Raw genomic sequence first — 16,637 nt, 5'->3', positions numbered from 1 at the left:
CTTGATTTCTAGTTGTTTATATATGCATACTTGTTACATTCATGAAAACAAGTTTTTAAAAGTTTTGATAGCAAAAGCCGGTCAATGTTTTAAAAGTGGTTTTGGCATCCTACTTGAACATAGACATGTTTGACCACTCATCAAAAGATATAGAAATGCCATGTGAATACTATGTATCTCAAATGGTGTTAAGTCATTCTCAATATCTCTTAGAGTGTGCATGGTATGGGTCGAAAGTTACTCGTTATGGGCTGATGTGCCAGGCCATAACGTCGTTGTAACGGGGACCCCCCCTCCTCGTTGCATCTCGTTATGGCATCACTCGTGGTCGTTACCACAAATTGAAACGGGTGAAAATTTGAACGTTTAATTATTCGACCGTTTGCAAATGGTGAAAACTTAAATTAAAAAAAATTACTTTTTTATCTTTATAAATACTATTTTTTACCCATTTTTTTAAACTTTTCCCTCATTCTCTCTATATCTTATACACATACTTTCTTTAAATTTTTAAAAAATGTAGCAAAACCTAAACACCCCCCCCCCCCCTCCATCATCAAACCCAAACACACAACGAAACACATCCTCACCTCTCGGATTTGCGAGTTATGAAAATTATTTCAACCTTTTATCATCTTAAAGTTCACCACAAATCTCATACCGAGGCGCCGCTTTCAATCTCGCTTCACCGCCACTGCAATTTCCCAACTGATCACCTTACCTTCACCAAAATTTATTTGATCGAAACCCAAATTTACAACAAAATATTTTCCCTACTTTTACTTCGATGCAATAACCAACCAACCAACCATCGCCTACAACACAACCATCGGTTGAAGTGGAAGCGGGAGGTAGTAGGAGAGGGAAAGGGAAAGGAAAATCGAAAGAGAAATCGATAGCGATTGAAGTAGAAAATGCAGAAGTTCTATAATGGTGGACACCGGAGGAGGAATATTCTTTGATGGCGACTTGGTGTGCTACTTCAAAAGACGAACTCCGCAGAAATAGAATGAAGAAAGGAGCTTATTGGGGGGGGGGGGGGGTGCGATACGTTTTCATGCTATTTTGAAGAAAAATCTGTATCGCAACAATGACATGTTGAGCAGCAAATGGAGCCAAATAACTGAGCGGAGCAGCAAATTCAACGATATTTACAATCGGCTTGAGGCGCGACAACAAAGCGGAACCAACGACTTCGATTTGTTCAAATCTGCAAAAGAACAATATCGGGTCGAAATGGGACATGTTTTCGAGTTTGAAAAATCATGGGAGTTGTGGCGAGTGGATCCAAAGTAGTATAAAACGCCTACATCGTTGGAGGTTCAATCCAAAAGGTCTCGCAATTCTAGCTCGGTCGACGTGTCGGACGCATGGACTCATATCGACCTAAACGCCGACACCGATGAGATCTCGGATGATATCAAGGAGATATCCCCCATCACGACGACCTCTTGGACGCGACAAAGCGAGGTGCGCTGCAAAGCATGCGGTGGTTGAAGAGAAAGCAAAAGAGGTGACGGAAATGATAACGAAATTCGATGAGCACAATTTATTGATAAAAGAAAAAAATGACTTGAAACATCGTCATTTGGAGTTCTTAAAAAGGCAGGCACGGGAGAAGCAGGAGCAAAAAGAGGGGGAACTAATGACACATTAGTTGTCAATTCTTCGGACGAGCGAGGAGGATTTGGCGCCTGCTGGTCTAGCGGTAGCCCTGTTGAAAATACCCGATACCCGAATTACCCGCCCGATTTTTTCGGGTATCGGGTAAAACGGGTCGGATAAATCGGGTATCGGGTAAATTTTTCCGGGTAATCAGGTTACCCGAAATTTTTTCGGGTCGGGTAAAGGGTATATTTTTTGGGTTTCGGGTATACCCGAATTACCCAAATTATTTTAAAATTTTTTTGTAGAGCTTGTACTACATAACAGGTATTTGATCACGCTTAAACTAACTATCATTATTGTAAAACATAAATATATTTATTATGACAATACGACACTAACAATATTAAAAGTAATTTTTATATATCATCACGTTCTTTAAAATTTAACTGTTTTCTTGATTATAGTTTTTATTACAACTAACAAACTCATTATCTTGACGAAACTTTAGAACATGGCAAAACTTATGACTACATTTATCTTAAACATTTTAAACTTTTAAATTAAGATCTTTAGGTATTTGTTTTTTTAACATCTTATTAGATTAGATTAAGTCGTTAAAAAATTACTTGATATCTCATGTATTATTGAGTAGAAAATCTCAATGTTCAAAGCTTGAGTCACTTCGTTTATGTCTCGTTTGTTTATATAAACAAGACTAATAAAGCACGACGTATTTATTTCATTAAATTTATTTTTAGGTGAAATTAAAAAAAAAATCATATATTTCGGGTAATACCCGAATTACCCAAACCCGACCCAATACCCGAATTACCCGAATTTAGTTTGGGTAAGGTAGCGGGTAATTTTTCTAACATGAAAAACCCGAATTACCCGACCCGAATTATCCGAAACCCGAAAAAATTACTCGTTCAACACCCCTATCTAGCGGTGCTACAAGCGATGAAGGAACAAATTAGAAAGAAATATTTGGGTTAATTATGATTGTTGTGTGGTTTTAGAAGTAATTTGATTGGTATTTTAGTTATGATTTTAGGTTTAAAGTTATGTTTTTTTTAATGTAATCATAATTCTAGATTTTAAATATTATGTCTTTTTTTGTTTTTAAGACTTCATGTTTTATAAAAATATATTCATTCTAGTGATTAAAAAACATTAAAAAAAACAAAAAGGAAAAATAAAAAATAAAAAAGAAAAAAAACAAATTCAAAAAAAAAATCAAAAATAATACATATTTATTTTCAGAAAGTTGTTGCATCTTGTTGTTCATTTTCCCCTTGGTGTTATAACACAATTTATTTATGTAGTATGTAAAATGGCACAAATATATTGCATCTTGTACATTCATCTAGTAGAACACTTCTTGCTTTCGTGTGCATTTTTTATTGCATTTATCATTTCATGAAATTGTGGATTACACAAAATAATAAACAGAATCTCATTTGCACGTAGAACCCTCACAGTTTTTAAAACAAACAGCACTTCTCTCCATTATAGCAAAAGATTGATCTATCGTTTTCTTAAAGCTCAAATTATGTTTTTTTGTAAAAACATAACTATTAAATTGGAACATCAATTTAATAATCGACTACAACACCATTTAATATTGAAGATCATTCACCATTGAATATTGAAGATCATTCATTCAAAATTGTTTCGATCAATTTTGATAGAAACAAGAGTATAATGTTATAACCTTATGATCCTGGCATAAATAGTAGAAGCGAAACAATATAAATTTTGAGCATTTTCAACAACATATGATCCATCATCAACTAAATAGTTTCTTAAAGCAAACAAATATGATAAATAAATTAATTATTGGCATATTCCAGCCAATAAAATATTAAATACCAATATTCTTAAATGTTGTAAAGCCATACATGAATCAGCTTTTTATAAAATTTTCTTTTTTGGCAATTTGAGTCTTGATATCATCAATCACTCTTCCCTTGCTGGGATCCAATTTCCTGCAGATAATGTTCTGCATCTAAAGCTGCCATGCACCCTTCATCACAAAAACAAATTATATTAATATTAGAAAGGGCATTTCAGTCATTTATACAAATGAAGGAAGTTTTGAATTGAGTACATGCATCTAGAGTGTAGTAGTGGTTGCCAAGCTTTATGTGTAAATATTAAATGATAATATAATACTTTCATGTCTTTTTTAATCATACATGTGTGAGATAAGTAATAATATTCCATTGCTTTTTTCTAAAATCACATGGTATGAAAACTTTGTTGCATTTATTTGATTAGTTGAATATATATATATATATATATATATATATATATATATATATATATATATATATATATATATATATCATCATAAATCTTTGTAGATCTTGCAATGATTCATAAACAACTAAAGAATCACATTCCATGAGGAATGATCCATTCCATTCCTATGTAGCAAAATCAAACAAGATTTTTCATTCCATCATAATGTCCAATTCTATTCCCTCTTCAACTACTGCATACCAAACACTACTTTAAAGTATACAACATTAAGTTAACCAATCCATAGAGCTTATTCCATGATAAACTTTCAATGAATCATTAACAAAACAATATATATATATATATATATATATATATATATATATATATATATATATATATATATATATATATATATATATATATATATATAGACGAATGCATCTATCAAAACCTTGTGTGAAGTATATAAGCGAATTAGTAATCAAATTCATTCATTTAAAGATAAATTGTTGAACAAAGAGTGACAAGAAACTTACCAGAACCAGCAGCAGTGATAGCTTGTCTGTACTTCTTGTCCTGAACATCTCCGGCAGCAAAGACACCCTTTACACTGGTGATGGTGGTTCCCGGCTTAGTCACAACATAACCATCGGAATCAAGCTCCAGCTGCCCATCCAAGAACTTAGTAGCTGGTTCATGCCCAATTGCGAAGAACAAACCAGAAACCTGCAAATCTGAAATCTCACCATTGACTACATTCTTCACTTTCAATCCTCCTAGAAGAGATTTCCCTTCTGCACCATAAGCTTCCTCCACCGCTGAGTTCCATATAACCTCGATTTTAGGGTTATTCATGGCTCTCTGTTGCATGATTTTCGAAGCCCTGAACTCACCTCTCCTGTGAATGATGTAAACCTTTGATCCGTATTTAGTTAAGTAATTGGCTTCTTCCATGGCAGAATCACCTCCACCAATCACTGCTAGCGGTTTACCTCTGAAGATCGGAGCAGCACCATCGCAAACGGCACAAGCTGAAATACCTTTGTTCCAAAACCCTGATTTTCCCTCACCGGAGCCGGGGAAAGTTAACCGCCTCGCGACGGCGCCGGTAGCGACAATAACCGAATCGGCAATAACAGATTTCGAATCGGTGAATATTTTGAAAGGAGATGATGAGAAATCAACTTTAGTAACAGTTTCGGAGAAGATTTCAGTACCAAACCTAATCGATTGACTTTTACATCGTTCCATGAGTTCAAACCCTAGAATGCCTTCTGGAAACCCCGGAAAGTTCTCCACGTCTGTTGTCGTGGTGAGCTGACCACCAGCAGCTATGTCATTAGCCATCCATCCTTCGAAGAGGAGAGGTTTGATCTCCGCGCGGGCGGCATAGATGGCGGCGGTATGGGCAGCGGGACCACTACCAATGATGCAGAGTCGGGTTTTTAGGGTTTGGAGATCATCCATAGCGGCGGCGGAAGTAGAGAACTTTGGAGATGATGTAATTGCAGCGGAGGCAGCGGCGGAGGAAGAACCGATGGTCGCAACTCCGATTAAATTGCGAGCTTTATAGAGAAGGTTTAGAAGTTTAGGTAAACAGGGTTCCATTTATTCTAGAATTCGGCTTTTCTGCGTAAAGTTAAAAACCGGTGGCGCGTTAATTTTCAAGGGATTTGACCTCAATTTTTTAAGGCGGGAAAAGTGGCCGCCGGTGGATACTAGATAGGAAGACAACCACGTCGCCGATTGCCATAACAAATGACGAAATTTAAATGGGAAATAATTTGATACTTTCCCACATCGATATCAATCGAATTTCGCTTTCCCCAATCAATAAACAAAACATAACTTTTTGTTTCTAGAACCCAAAGCAACCATCATATCATATATGATATCATGATTTGATGTAAATTTACTAATTCGTAGAAACTTTGATTAAGAACTAACGATTGTTGGATTTGTGATATTTATAAAACGCCTCATGATTGATCTTTTTTGGGAAATGAATTCAATAAATTGCATACCTTTCTACATAAAACTCCATTTGGACATGTGAAATTTCATTGTGTCTACATTAGTCATGAGTCATATTAGTCATATTGTAATAAGGTGTAACCTATTTTTTTTCTACAAAATTACATTCAATCATATGATTATCTTTTTCCTTTTAATAATAACTAATTTTAGTGTTAATATATTATGTTTAATGTCATCTCTTTATGTAGGACTTATTCCTAGTTTACTTCAGGTATGTTCGTATATTTCTATGATCTTTATTATTGATAGAATATAAATATGATCTCAACTTTGAATTTTGAGGTGAAATGGTCTAATCTTCAATTTTATTCATTAATGATTCTACATATAAGTGCTTTAACCAAATCACATGAAAACAAAATCTGTCAAAACAATGTATACTCTTTATTTTGTATTGCTCTATTAAGTTGAGGAATTTGACAAAAATTTTGCAAAATTCTCTATCATGTTTGACTCTAAAATCTGTCAAAACAATGTATAATCTGGATTAATTGATTATGCTTCTAATTTTAAAAAAACAACTTCTCCGTATTAAGTTTTTTTCATATGAATTTCATTAAAATATATTGTTGTGTTTACTTTCCCATTTATATATTCGTTTTTTGTTGTATGATTGTAGGCTTTGGTTGGTGTGTTCATTTATGAGAGTCTACAACGACTTGCTTACAACTATTTGCATATTATAGCATCATAGTTTCGTTGTAGTAATACTTGTAAGTCTCTTTTTCCCGGTTGTAGTAATATAGTTGTAGTATACAACAAGTTGCTTACAACTATTTGCGTAATATTGCATCATAGTTTCATATTTTTGTATTACAAAGATTTTTTTTTCATTTTAAGACATTGGTTCAGTTAATAAATCAATTTATAAAGTTCAGGCCTATAATAAAAAATAATTTTATAAAGAATATGGAATTGATAGGAAAAACTGGAAGTGGAATAGTAAAAAGTATTAAAAATTTATGTATGACATCCCTAAGAAATAAGTAGAAATACAAAAAATGAATAGTATAAGTAAGCAAATAGTAGAGGTAATATTGTACCTTTTTAATTTAAAAATGCAAAAATTATGTTAAATGTAATCACCGTCACACCAATTTAATGTAATATATTAGTAAATATAAAAACTACACCGTTTTTCTATTGAAGCTAAAACGAAAAATGAAAGTACAATGATATGGTTAAAAAACAATTAGCATTGTTTGATTACATAAACCAACTATAGTTGGATTGAATCTGGAGTTTTATTTTAAAAATAAAAATAAAAAAAAATAAAAAATAAAAAAAAAATAATGATTTCTTTAATGGCAAAAAAAGGAAAATTATGTCATTTTCTATTAATTTTTTATTTCTTAATAGACAAAAAAAAAAGTCTCTTTCATTCATATGTTAAATAGACATTCAAATCTTAAATAGACATTCAGTTTTTATTTTAATATGTATAGCTTATTTTCAAAGCAAAATAGTTTCATGACCAAGAAATTAATAAACGAATAATTGAAATATATTTTCCAAGTATTTGTAGGCTTGTAGTATGTTTTGAGATAACTATTCTAATAAATGAAAATCTTTTTGCCACATGTCACATTCTTATTGATTTGGTCACATGTCATTTTATGGTTGTTTTCAATTAAATGAATATTTAGAATTTCATATTTAATTTTCCTTTTAAATGAATCCATGTAATACATGGGTTTTACGTGTGTTTATAAAACAAACATAAATTTACAAAGAAAATTGTTGGGCTTATAGTGTTGCGTCATGGGCTCGGTCCTTAGCCCAATTTTGATTGCCGGTTTGGGCCTGTCCAACCGTGCATGTTTTTCTTGTAGGGTTTTAGTATTTAAGGTGCATGCATGCATCCTTTGTTAGTAACGCTTTAATCATTTTCTCATACGCGTATTGTAAACCCTAGCTCGCCTCTACAGTGGAAGTTTTTCATCGAGCTCTGCTGAGACGTGACTATATTTGAATCATAAGCATTACTTTGATTCTATTTTGTGTTCTTTATTCTATTGTGTTTGTTTTGTTTGTTCATCATCTTTTCCTGTGAAAGAGCTAAACGAGCTGGTTTTATTCTCATCAATTGGTATCATAGCAGGAGGTTGTGTAATTCATAAGAAGTAATTATGGTTTTTCCGCATTGATTGATATTAGTTGAGCCGTCATTCCATATTGGCGATCTCGTTAATTGTCGATCTTACTCTAACGATAAAATTATAAGTCTGATCTTAAACAAGTAATCGATCAAACGTCATCACAATGTCCATGGATGATTCTCAAACCAATCCAATCAACATCTCCAACAACATTGGTTCAACAACAAGGATTCCAATCTTGTATACACAGGATTATGAAGTTTGGACGCATCACTTTGAGGATTATGTGATCGAATCAGAAGATAATGGGTACTTGATATGGAAAGCTATCACTGTTGACCCATTCGCTCACTCAAGCACCTCAAAGATTGTCAAAACTCAAAAGGAGTACAATCAGCTTGTGAATGATGTGAAAGATATTCCTCGATGCGAGAAGGAGAAGTTTCAATGCAACATCAAGGCCTTAAGAATGATTAGGTTTGCTCTGCAGTCAAATACGTTTCGTTTGGTGAGCTCTTGCACTAAAGCTAAAGAGATATGGGACAGGCTGAAAGAATTGTATTCGACTGATGAAGATCTGGAACAATCGATACAAACTTTGTTGCTTTCTGAATTTGGTGACTTCAAACAGAAGCCCGAAGAGAAACTTGTTCAGGCTTTTGATCGTTTTAATCATCTTTTAAGTAAGATGATAAAGCATGGGATCGAAAGGAAGGTCATTGAACAGAAGGTCACATTCATGAACAGTCTAAGATCTGAATGGATGGCAGTTGTGTCCACAGTTAAGGCACATGAACAGTTTAAATCGTACTCTCTAGCGAAACTGGTGGGAATTATGAAGCCCCATGAAAGTGCACTGTCTAAGGAAACGAACGTGGTTTCCAATTTGGGTTTGTTAGCCCTTGTGTCTAAAGGAAAAAGTTATGTTGAAGAAGAAGAAGAATTGGATCTTGCTGACTATGATCTAACCGGTGAAGAGTATGCCCTGATGGTGTCCAATCCTAGAAAATTCATCAAAAGAAAGTTCCCAGCCAATAAGAACCGAAACTGACAGGGAAGTTACAGTTCTGATGAGGTGAAGGAGGAACCGAAGATAGGTTCGAAGTTAGAAGAATCCAAGAAAGAGGCGAAGATCAGTGGTGACTCAGGATTTGATTGTCACTATTGTGGAGGCAATAATCATTTCGCCAAGGATTGTATGTTGAAGAAACAGGCAAAAAAGATAGACGAGGAAGATGAGGAAGCGAGCCTCCTGAGACGATTGGAGGAAATCAAGAAAAGAAAATCAACAGCTAACAATAAAACCATGAATGCTTTGATTGTACAGGATACAGGTATAAGTGACGAATTCGGTGGAGTGGAAGTGTGGTCCACGGATTCAAAGGACGAAGAAGTAAGAAAACTCACTCATGGCAAGGCGATGTTGGTGAAAGAAGAACCTGCACCAGGAAGGTGTTTGATGGTGACCAAAGGAGTATCTCATATGAGAGGATATACAACTGATGGTGGGCTAGAAGTTGAGAAGGAGCGAGAGGACAGGTGTTTTGCTGCGAAACATGTCAGTGCACAGATCAACGAATGTGATGAGTTGATCAAGAAGGTACAAAACATTCTTACTTCTCTGAAAATACCTATTACTAACTATGAAAAGGAACTAAATAGCTTAAAATCAAAATTTTCTAGTATAAGTAGTAGTCTCACCCAAACTCGTGTCACAAACTCTAACCTGACTGATCAAATTAGCAGGATATCGTCGAAGAGTGAGTAAAGGAGGATGTGGATTGACCAAAAGGAGAAGGAGTTAATTAGATCTAAGGATGAATCTATCTATTTACAACGAGACAATCTTAAGCTTTTAAAACAGCAAAATATTTTTTGTTTAATTGCTAAGAGACTTTATTTTAATATCACTCAATTACATCTCGATTGTGAAATAGGAAAGAAGATACATCGCATGATTTTACCCTTCCTTGAGTTAAAGGAGGATGAAGTCGATGTCGAAGCTTCCAACTGTGAAAATGTTGTATCTTTTTATGAAGTCTCTCCTGCCTACAAAATTGGTCTTGACAAAATAGAGTCCTATATAAAGTCCAAAGACCATAAGGTCATGCTAAAAAATCTATTAGATGAAAATGATAGATTGAAATTAAGAACCGAAACTGTACAGAAATTTGACTCATTGAATGCCAAATTAAGTTCAGAAAATAAAATTGATGTTGAAAATGCATCTGAACTCAATGAGGACGATGATCTGAGTAAGATCTCTGTAGAGGACGTGGTGGACTGCTCAGAATTTGTCAAAAGTGAACACGAAGCTCACAAAAATATGATTTCTGAAAACTCCGTTGAGTTCGCTCGTTCATCGACAGACAAGACCAAAATTCTCAAGGCAAAGGTTGTTGTGTATCAAAAGGTTCAAACCACTCCCAATCAGGTTTACACAATTCAAGGAGTCACTCCTCAACAAACAGCAGAACTGACTGCTATGGTAGAAGAAGATAATGCAACTGGATGTGAAGAGTTCTTCTGGTCAGCACCGATAGACAATGCTGATGAGACAAAAGGTCTGTCTCAGAAAACCTCATGGAGAGTGAAGGGTAGGTACGTGCCCGAACCACTTAATGAGCCTGCAAAATATGATGTGCCAAGCACTAGTGGCACCAAAACGTCTTTGGACGAACCAATGCTCACTACCAGTGAAACATCTTCGTCTAAGAGCGAAAGCTATGCTCGTGTTCCGAAGAAAAAGGCTAACATCCACAAAAATCCAAAGCAGGTGGCAGATCAAAAACACCAACGAAATCTGAGATACAAGAAGAATCTCTCAGAAAGAAAACAATTTTGGAGATCACAAAATCCTCATTATGTCAGGTACGAAAGGACGCATAAGTCTCGAGAAGAATCAAGAAACGACCGAAAGGATATTTTCGGTCCTTCAAATACAAGGAACCAAAAGGAGAGCTTCGGTCCTCAGAACATCAGCAACCGAAAGAACGGTTTCGGTCCTCAGAACATCAGCAACCGAAAGGAAGGCTTTGGTCCACACAGAGTGAACAACCGAAAAGAGAGCTTCGATCCTCACAGAGTAAGCAACCGAAAGGATGGGTTCGGTTCCAAGTTCAATCAGACGAACATAAGATCCAATGTCACTTCTAAACCTAACTCTTCTCATTCTAATTCTTATCCTTCGAAAGATTTAAAGGGGAAAGGAAAGCTCTTCCCAGAAGATAACAGATGCCCAAAAGAGATCCAAAAGAATGCAGACGTCAACACCTCAAACCCTACGTCTATTGAATCTAAGCTAAACAAAATTAAAGTTTTCACAATAAATAGAAAAGATGAAAAAACCTAAATTAAAAGAACTTATTTGGTTGATATTTCTCTTACTATTCCTTGTCCTGTAAAAGGCTCACAAGGACCCAAGAAACTTTGGGTTCCTAAATCTGCTTAATGTTTTGCAGGTTATACGTGACGAGCAGTTTGATGAAGAATGGTATATTGATAGTGGCTGCTCGCGTCACATGACAGGTAGAAAGGAAGAACTGAGGGAGTTTCGGTCTCTCAAGGATGGTGGAATCGTGAAGTATGGTAACAACTCATTTGGGACTATCAAAGGCTATGGAATGATTACGAATGGTGATTTCTCAATTAGAAAGGTCGCATACATCGAAGGATTGCATCACAACCTTATCAGTGTATCACAGCTGGTGGTTGGGACCAGATTGAAAGTCTCATTTGATGATGAAGGCTCAGAGATTGTTGAGAAGAATTCAAATAACATTCTATTGAAATCAAAGAGAAAGGGGAAATGTATCCTTTAAACCTCAATCCAATTCAAGGGAAACTAGCAGTCTGTCTGCTAATGAAGGCTCACTCAGACGAAAGCTGGTTATGACATCGAAGACTTTCTCATCTTAACTTCAAGGATATCAACAAGCTTTTTTTGGGAGATTATGTTCGAGGTCTTCCAGTTCTCAAATTCGACAGAGAACATCTTTGTGTAGCCTGTGAAATGGGAAAGCAGAGTAGACAAAGTCATCCCTCTATTATCAATACAAAGGTGATAGAACCATTGGAGCTTTTGCACATCGATCTGTGTGGCCCCTATTCTATTGAAAGCATTGGTGAGAACAAGTATATTCTGGTCATAGTGGACGACTTCTCTTGGTTCACATGGGTGTTTTTATTAAAGCAAAAACCAGAAGCTACTCCTAAGCTCAAGCTCTTCATAAAGAAAGCTGAGGTTCAACTGAGGAAGGTTGTTCGTAACGTAAGAAGTGACAATGGATTTGAATTCAAGAACAAGGATTTCGAAGATTTTCTTGCTGATAAGGGAACAACTCATAATTTCTCGGCTCCATATACTCCACAGCAGAATGGTATCGTTGAAAGGCGAAATCGATCTCTATGTGAGGCAGCCCGAACGATGTTATGCTTCACTTCCTTGCCTTTATATTTCTGGGCTGATGCTATCGCTGCTGCTTGTTATACTCAGAACAAATCATCTTTAAACAAACGATTCTCTATCACTCCTTACGAGATCTTGAACAATCGTAAACTGAATGTGAAATTCTTCCACGTGTTCGGTTCAAGATGCTTCATCTTCAACTCTAAAGAGAATCGAAACAAGTTTGATGCTAAAGCTGATGAAGGAATATTCTTAGGTTACTCCCTGCACTCTAAGGCATATAGAGTTCTAAACAAGCGCTCTAAGAAGACTGAAGAAACATAATATGTCACTTTTGACGATAGCTATGTTAAGAAGATGAAGACAACCGAAGGTGCTATGCAGGAAATCTTTCCAAAGACCAGTCAAGTTACAGCTTCTATCTCAAATCTTTTCGAGCAATATATGCTTCTTTTTGATGAGCCTCAAACAACAATCAATTCTGAATCAACGGCGAAAGACAACAAGGTTGATAGCCTAAAGCAAATCGTCGACGATGCTACACAGAAGATGGCTGTTGATCTACCTAAAGCAACTTAGCAACCGAAAGGCCAGACTTAAGCGAACCTTTGAATGACCTTCCTTCTGTCCAGGGGAGGTTTCGTCTCTGCGAAAAGATCAAGGTGCTTCATTCCAGGGGGAGAATTCAACGTCACAATCATCAAGCTCAACTGAAATTCAAAACGAAGGGGAACATTCTGATCTAGATATTGAACAAGTGTCATCACTCGAGGGGGAGAACACACATGTCAATGATGACGACGTACTATCAGAATTGGAAGAAGAAATCAACGCAGAACTGGATCCCTCTTGTGATCCAAATTACCCACCTCTTATTAAATGGACCAAAGATCATCCACAAAGTCAAATCATTGGGGAATCTTCAGAAAAGGTGTTAACTCGATCGCAGATCAAAGCGAAACAAGTTGCACTCTTCTCTCAAGTGTAGTTTTGCATGTTCAACTCCTTTGTCTCCAAGGTTGAACCGAAGACTGTAAATTCGGTTCTTGATCACTCTGATTGGGTTCAAGCCATGCAAGATGAGTTGAATGAGTTTGAAAGAAACAAAGTATGGTGCCTTATTCCAACACCAAATGATGCTTCAGTTGTCAGTTTCAAATGGGTATTCAGAAATAAAATGGATAAGGAAGGGAATGTGATCCGTAACAAGGCTCAGTTGGTTGTAAAAGGCTACTGTCAAGAAGAAGGTATCGATTATGAAGAGACCTTCGCTCCTGTTGCAAGATTAGAGTCTGTTCGTGTAACATCCCAAAAATACAGGCCAAAAATTTCATTTTTAAATACGTCATTATAAAATCAACAGTGTAATAAAACATCCGTAATATCATGTCATGTCAAAACCAAAGTAGAAATAATCAAATGTGTTATCATAAATAATATCAGAATGTAATCCCAAAGATCTCATGTGCGGAAAACCATAGTGTGATGTGTTGCGATCAAGCCGGCTCCTTTCCTTTAAACACGAAGTACCTGAAACCAAAACGGAAATCCGTAAGCACGAAGCTTAGTGAGTTCCCCCATCATACCGCATACCATACAATCACATAACATACATATATTGTCAGGCATATCTGGGTGCCCAACCTACCCCTTCGGTCCTCTCGACCGGATACAGACTAGTCTATCTGGGAGCTGGCCTCCCCTTCGGTCCTCTCGACCGGATACTGACTAGAATATCTGGGTGCTAGTCTCCCTTTCGGTCCTCTCGACCGGATACTGACTAGCATGTATGGGAGGTGGCCTCCCCTTCGGTCCTCTTGACCAGATACTGACTAGCATATCTGGGAGCTGGCCTCCCCTTCGATCCTCTCGATCGGATATTGGGGACTATTTCATCCCCTACTACTACCACATAACACATATATCACATAATCTATCTAGCATGGTTGGGCATGACCGCCCCTTCGGCCCTATCGACCGGTATTCTGGGAGACTATCTCCCCCCTACTGTCACTAGCACATAGCATCATATCATACTAGCACAATAACATATCACAGGTAGTAGCAACCCTAGATGAATATCACATAGACAAATATCTATCATACAATTCCTACTGGTGGGTCGGCATTGTGGCCGTAGACCCACCGCTACTGGAAGGTAACTCACCTCACACCGCTGAAGTCCTGAAGACACAATCCCACACTTGCTGAAGTCCCGCAAACTCGACCCCAGCTGCTGGCTGACAGATTCCCGAACTGTCAACACCAAAATCGCACCCAATTAATAATTGGGTCCCAATACATAACCATAAGTACATTCTTTGGGTAATTACTACATTACCCCCAGCTTGGCTTATTCAAGCCCAAGGCCCAATCCATAGGCCCAAACTCGACTAGGAATCAAAGCCCAACACATGGCCCAATTTTCCAAATTGGGCCTAGGCCTATACATGGTCTCATTCTAAGGCCCAACATCATATAATCATTAAGGCCCAATTATGGCCCATCTATGGCCTAATTTTCCAAATTGGGCCCAAGCCCCTTACATGGGCCTTACCCCAGGCCCATTAAATTATTCTAGTCTAATTGTTTGACTTTGGATGGCCCATTAATAACCCGATCATTAAGGCCCAAAAGGAAGGCCCAACAATAAACCCAAGTGAAATTAGGGTTTCACATAAAATGATGATTAGGGTTAAGTTTCCTACTTAACCCATTAAGGACTTAATCCATTAAGTCCATTATCGCTTAGATTAATCTTTGTCAAAGTTTATTATTTAATATCTCAAGTTATTAAATAATTCTCGTGTGCGTCCCGATTAATTCTCAAAAATTAGGGTTTAATTGGCATTAGTGTTTTCCAACCCAAAGACTAACCCATTTATTAACTTGTTGGGCTTCTAGATCAATTAGGGCTTTATTGGGCCTACTAGGCCCACTAGAATGTCATTAAGCCCATTAGGGTTTTATTAGGGTCCATTAAGGTTTTATTAAGCCCATTAAGTCTTATTGGGCCCATTAGAGCTCCTTTGAGCCCATTAGGGTTTCAAGCATCCCTAATCAAGTCGACTCACAAGACAAGCACACCGCCACCCGACACGGCGGCCGGTGGCGGCAACCACCACCTTAGGGTGGTGGTTCTCGGTTTTTCTTTCATTAATCCAATTTGCTACAGTTACAATGCCCATCCGATCAACACACACACACACACCCTAATCACAAACACATACACACGAAAATACACCCACCCATGGTGGTACACGGCGGCAGCCACCATGGCTGGTGGCCATGGTGGTTTCTTGACAACTCCGACCAACAAAAAATGACCATACATCCGATCACACACTTATGACAGTGACAACAGCGGACTTGGGATGGCAGCCACAGTTAATCGACATGTGGACGGTAGTAGCCACCATGGCCGGCTGCCATGGTGGTTCTTCACAACCCTACTCGACCGACAGTCTACACACACGAACACAACAACATTTTGAGATGGCAAATGGTGACCAGAGCAACGGAAACGTGTCAAGTGGCGGCGACGGCGACAACACTGAGATCGGCGGAGACAAGATGCAACTGTGGAGGTGGTGCTTTGACGATCTGAGGAAGAAGGAAACGTGAAGCGAAGCAGCAGCTATGGGTGAGGAAGGCAACGACGCTAGGAGACTCCATGACGGCGAAGTAGCAGTGACCAGGTGGCGATCGCCTCGCCAGTGCGGTGGCTGGAGGGTCATGGTGGTTCACATCATCAGCGGAAGAGCATAGCGACGGCTCGGTGGTCGGATTCGGTGGAGGAATCGATGGCCGGAGAGGGTTCCATTGGTGGTGGCGGCGCCGGAAATAATGGAAAGGGGAAGTGGCGGCTGTGCTCTTGTACTAGGGTTAGGGTTCCTTATGCACCAAGTATATATATGGAGGCTGCATGAGGTGTACCCGTGTTCCACCAAACTTCTGCCCGTTTTAACAATATCGGCCCCTCCCCACCAGATCTTTTTCGATTTAAACCCAAATGTAACCTTTTAGCCCTTAGCTCACAACATCTCTTCATATTAAGTCCCAATAATTACTCAATAGTCCTTGCCTTCATAATTATTTACAAAACCAATCCAAAACATGCGCTTTTAACCCTCGACTTCTAAAATTGTGGCAATTAACTCCCCGAACCCAACACCTTACATATATAATTATTTATTTTAGGGCTACGATTCCTTCATTTATTTATTTATTTATTTAAT

General features: G+C 37.5%; 1 protein-coding gene across 1 annotated transcript; it reads right to left on the bottom strand.

Moving 5' to 3' along the window:
* Positions 1–3,344: 3,344 nt before the first annotated feature.
* LOC145092920 (thioredoxin reductase NTRB-like) lies at positions 3,345–5,587 on the bottom strand. Its single transcript, XM_079030918.1, has 2 exons — positions 4,392–5,587; positions 3,345–3,634 (listed from the first exon to the last, which is right to left on the bottom strand). Exons 1-2 carry the CDS (start codon positions 5,461–5,463, stop codon positions 3,564–3,566), a joined length of 1,143 nt encoding a protein of 380 aa, XP_078887044.1. The 5' UTR covers positions 5,464–5,587; the 3' UTR covers positions 3,345–3,563.
* Positions 5,588–16,637: the final 11,050 nt, after the last annotated feature.

Source organism: Lactuca serriola, chromosome 3 (genome assembly GCF_051521515.1).
Source record: "Lactuca serriola cultivar US96UC23 chromosome 3, Lser_US96UC23_V15, whole genome shotgun sequence".
In the NCBI taxonomy this organism is placed as follows: domain Eukaryota; kingdom Viridiplantae; phylum Streptophyta; class Magnoliopsida; order Asterales; family Asteraceae; genus Lactuca; species Lactuca serriola.
Note: the sequence above shows the minus strand (reverse complement) of the source record. Positions and strands in the feature narration are given on the sequence as shown.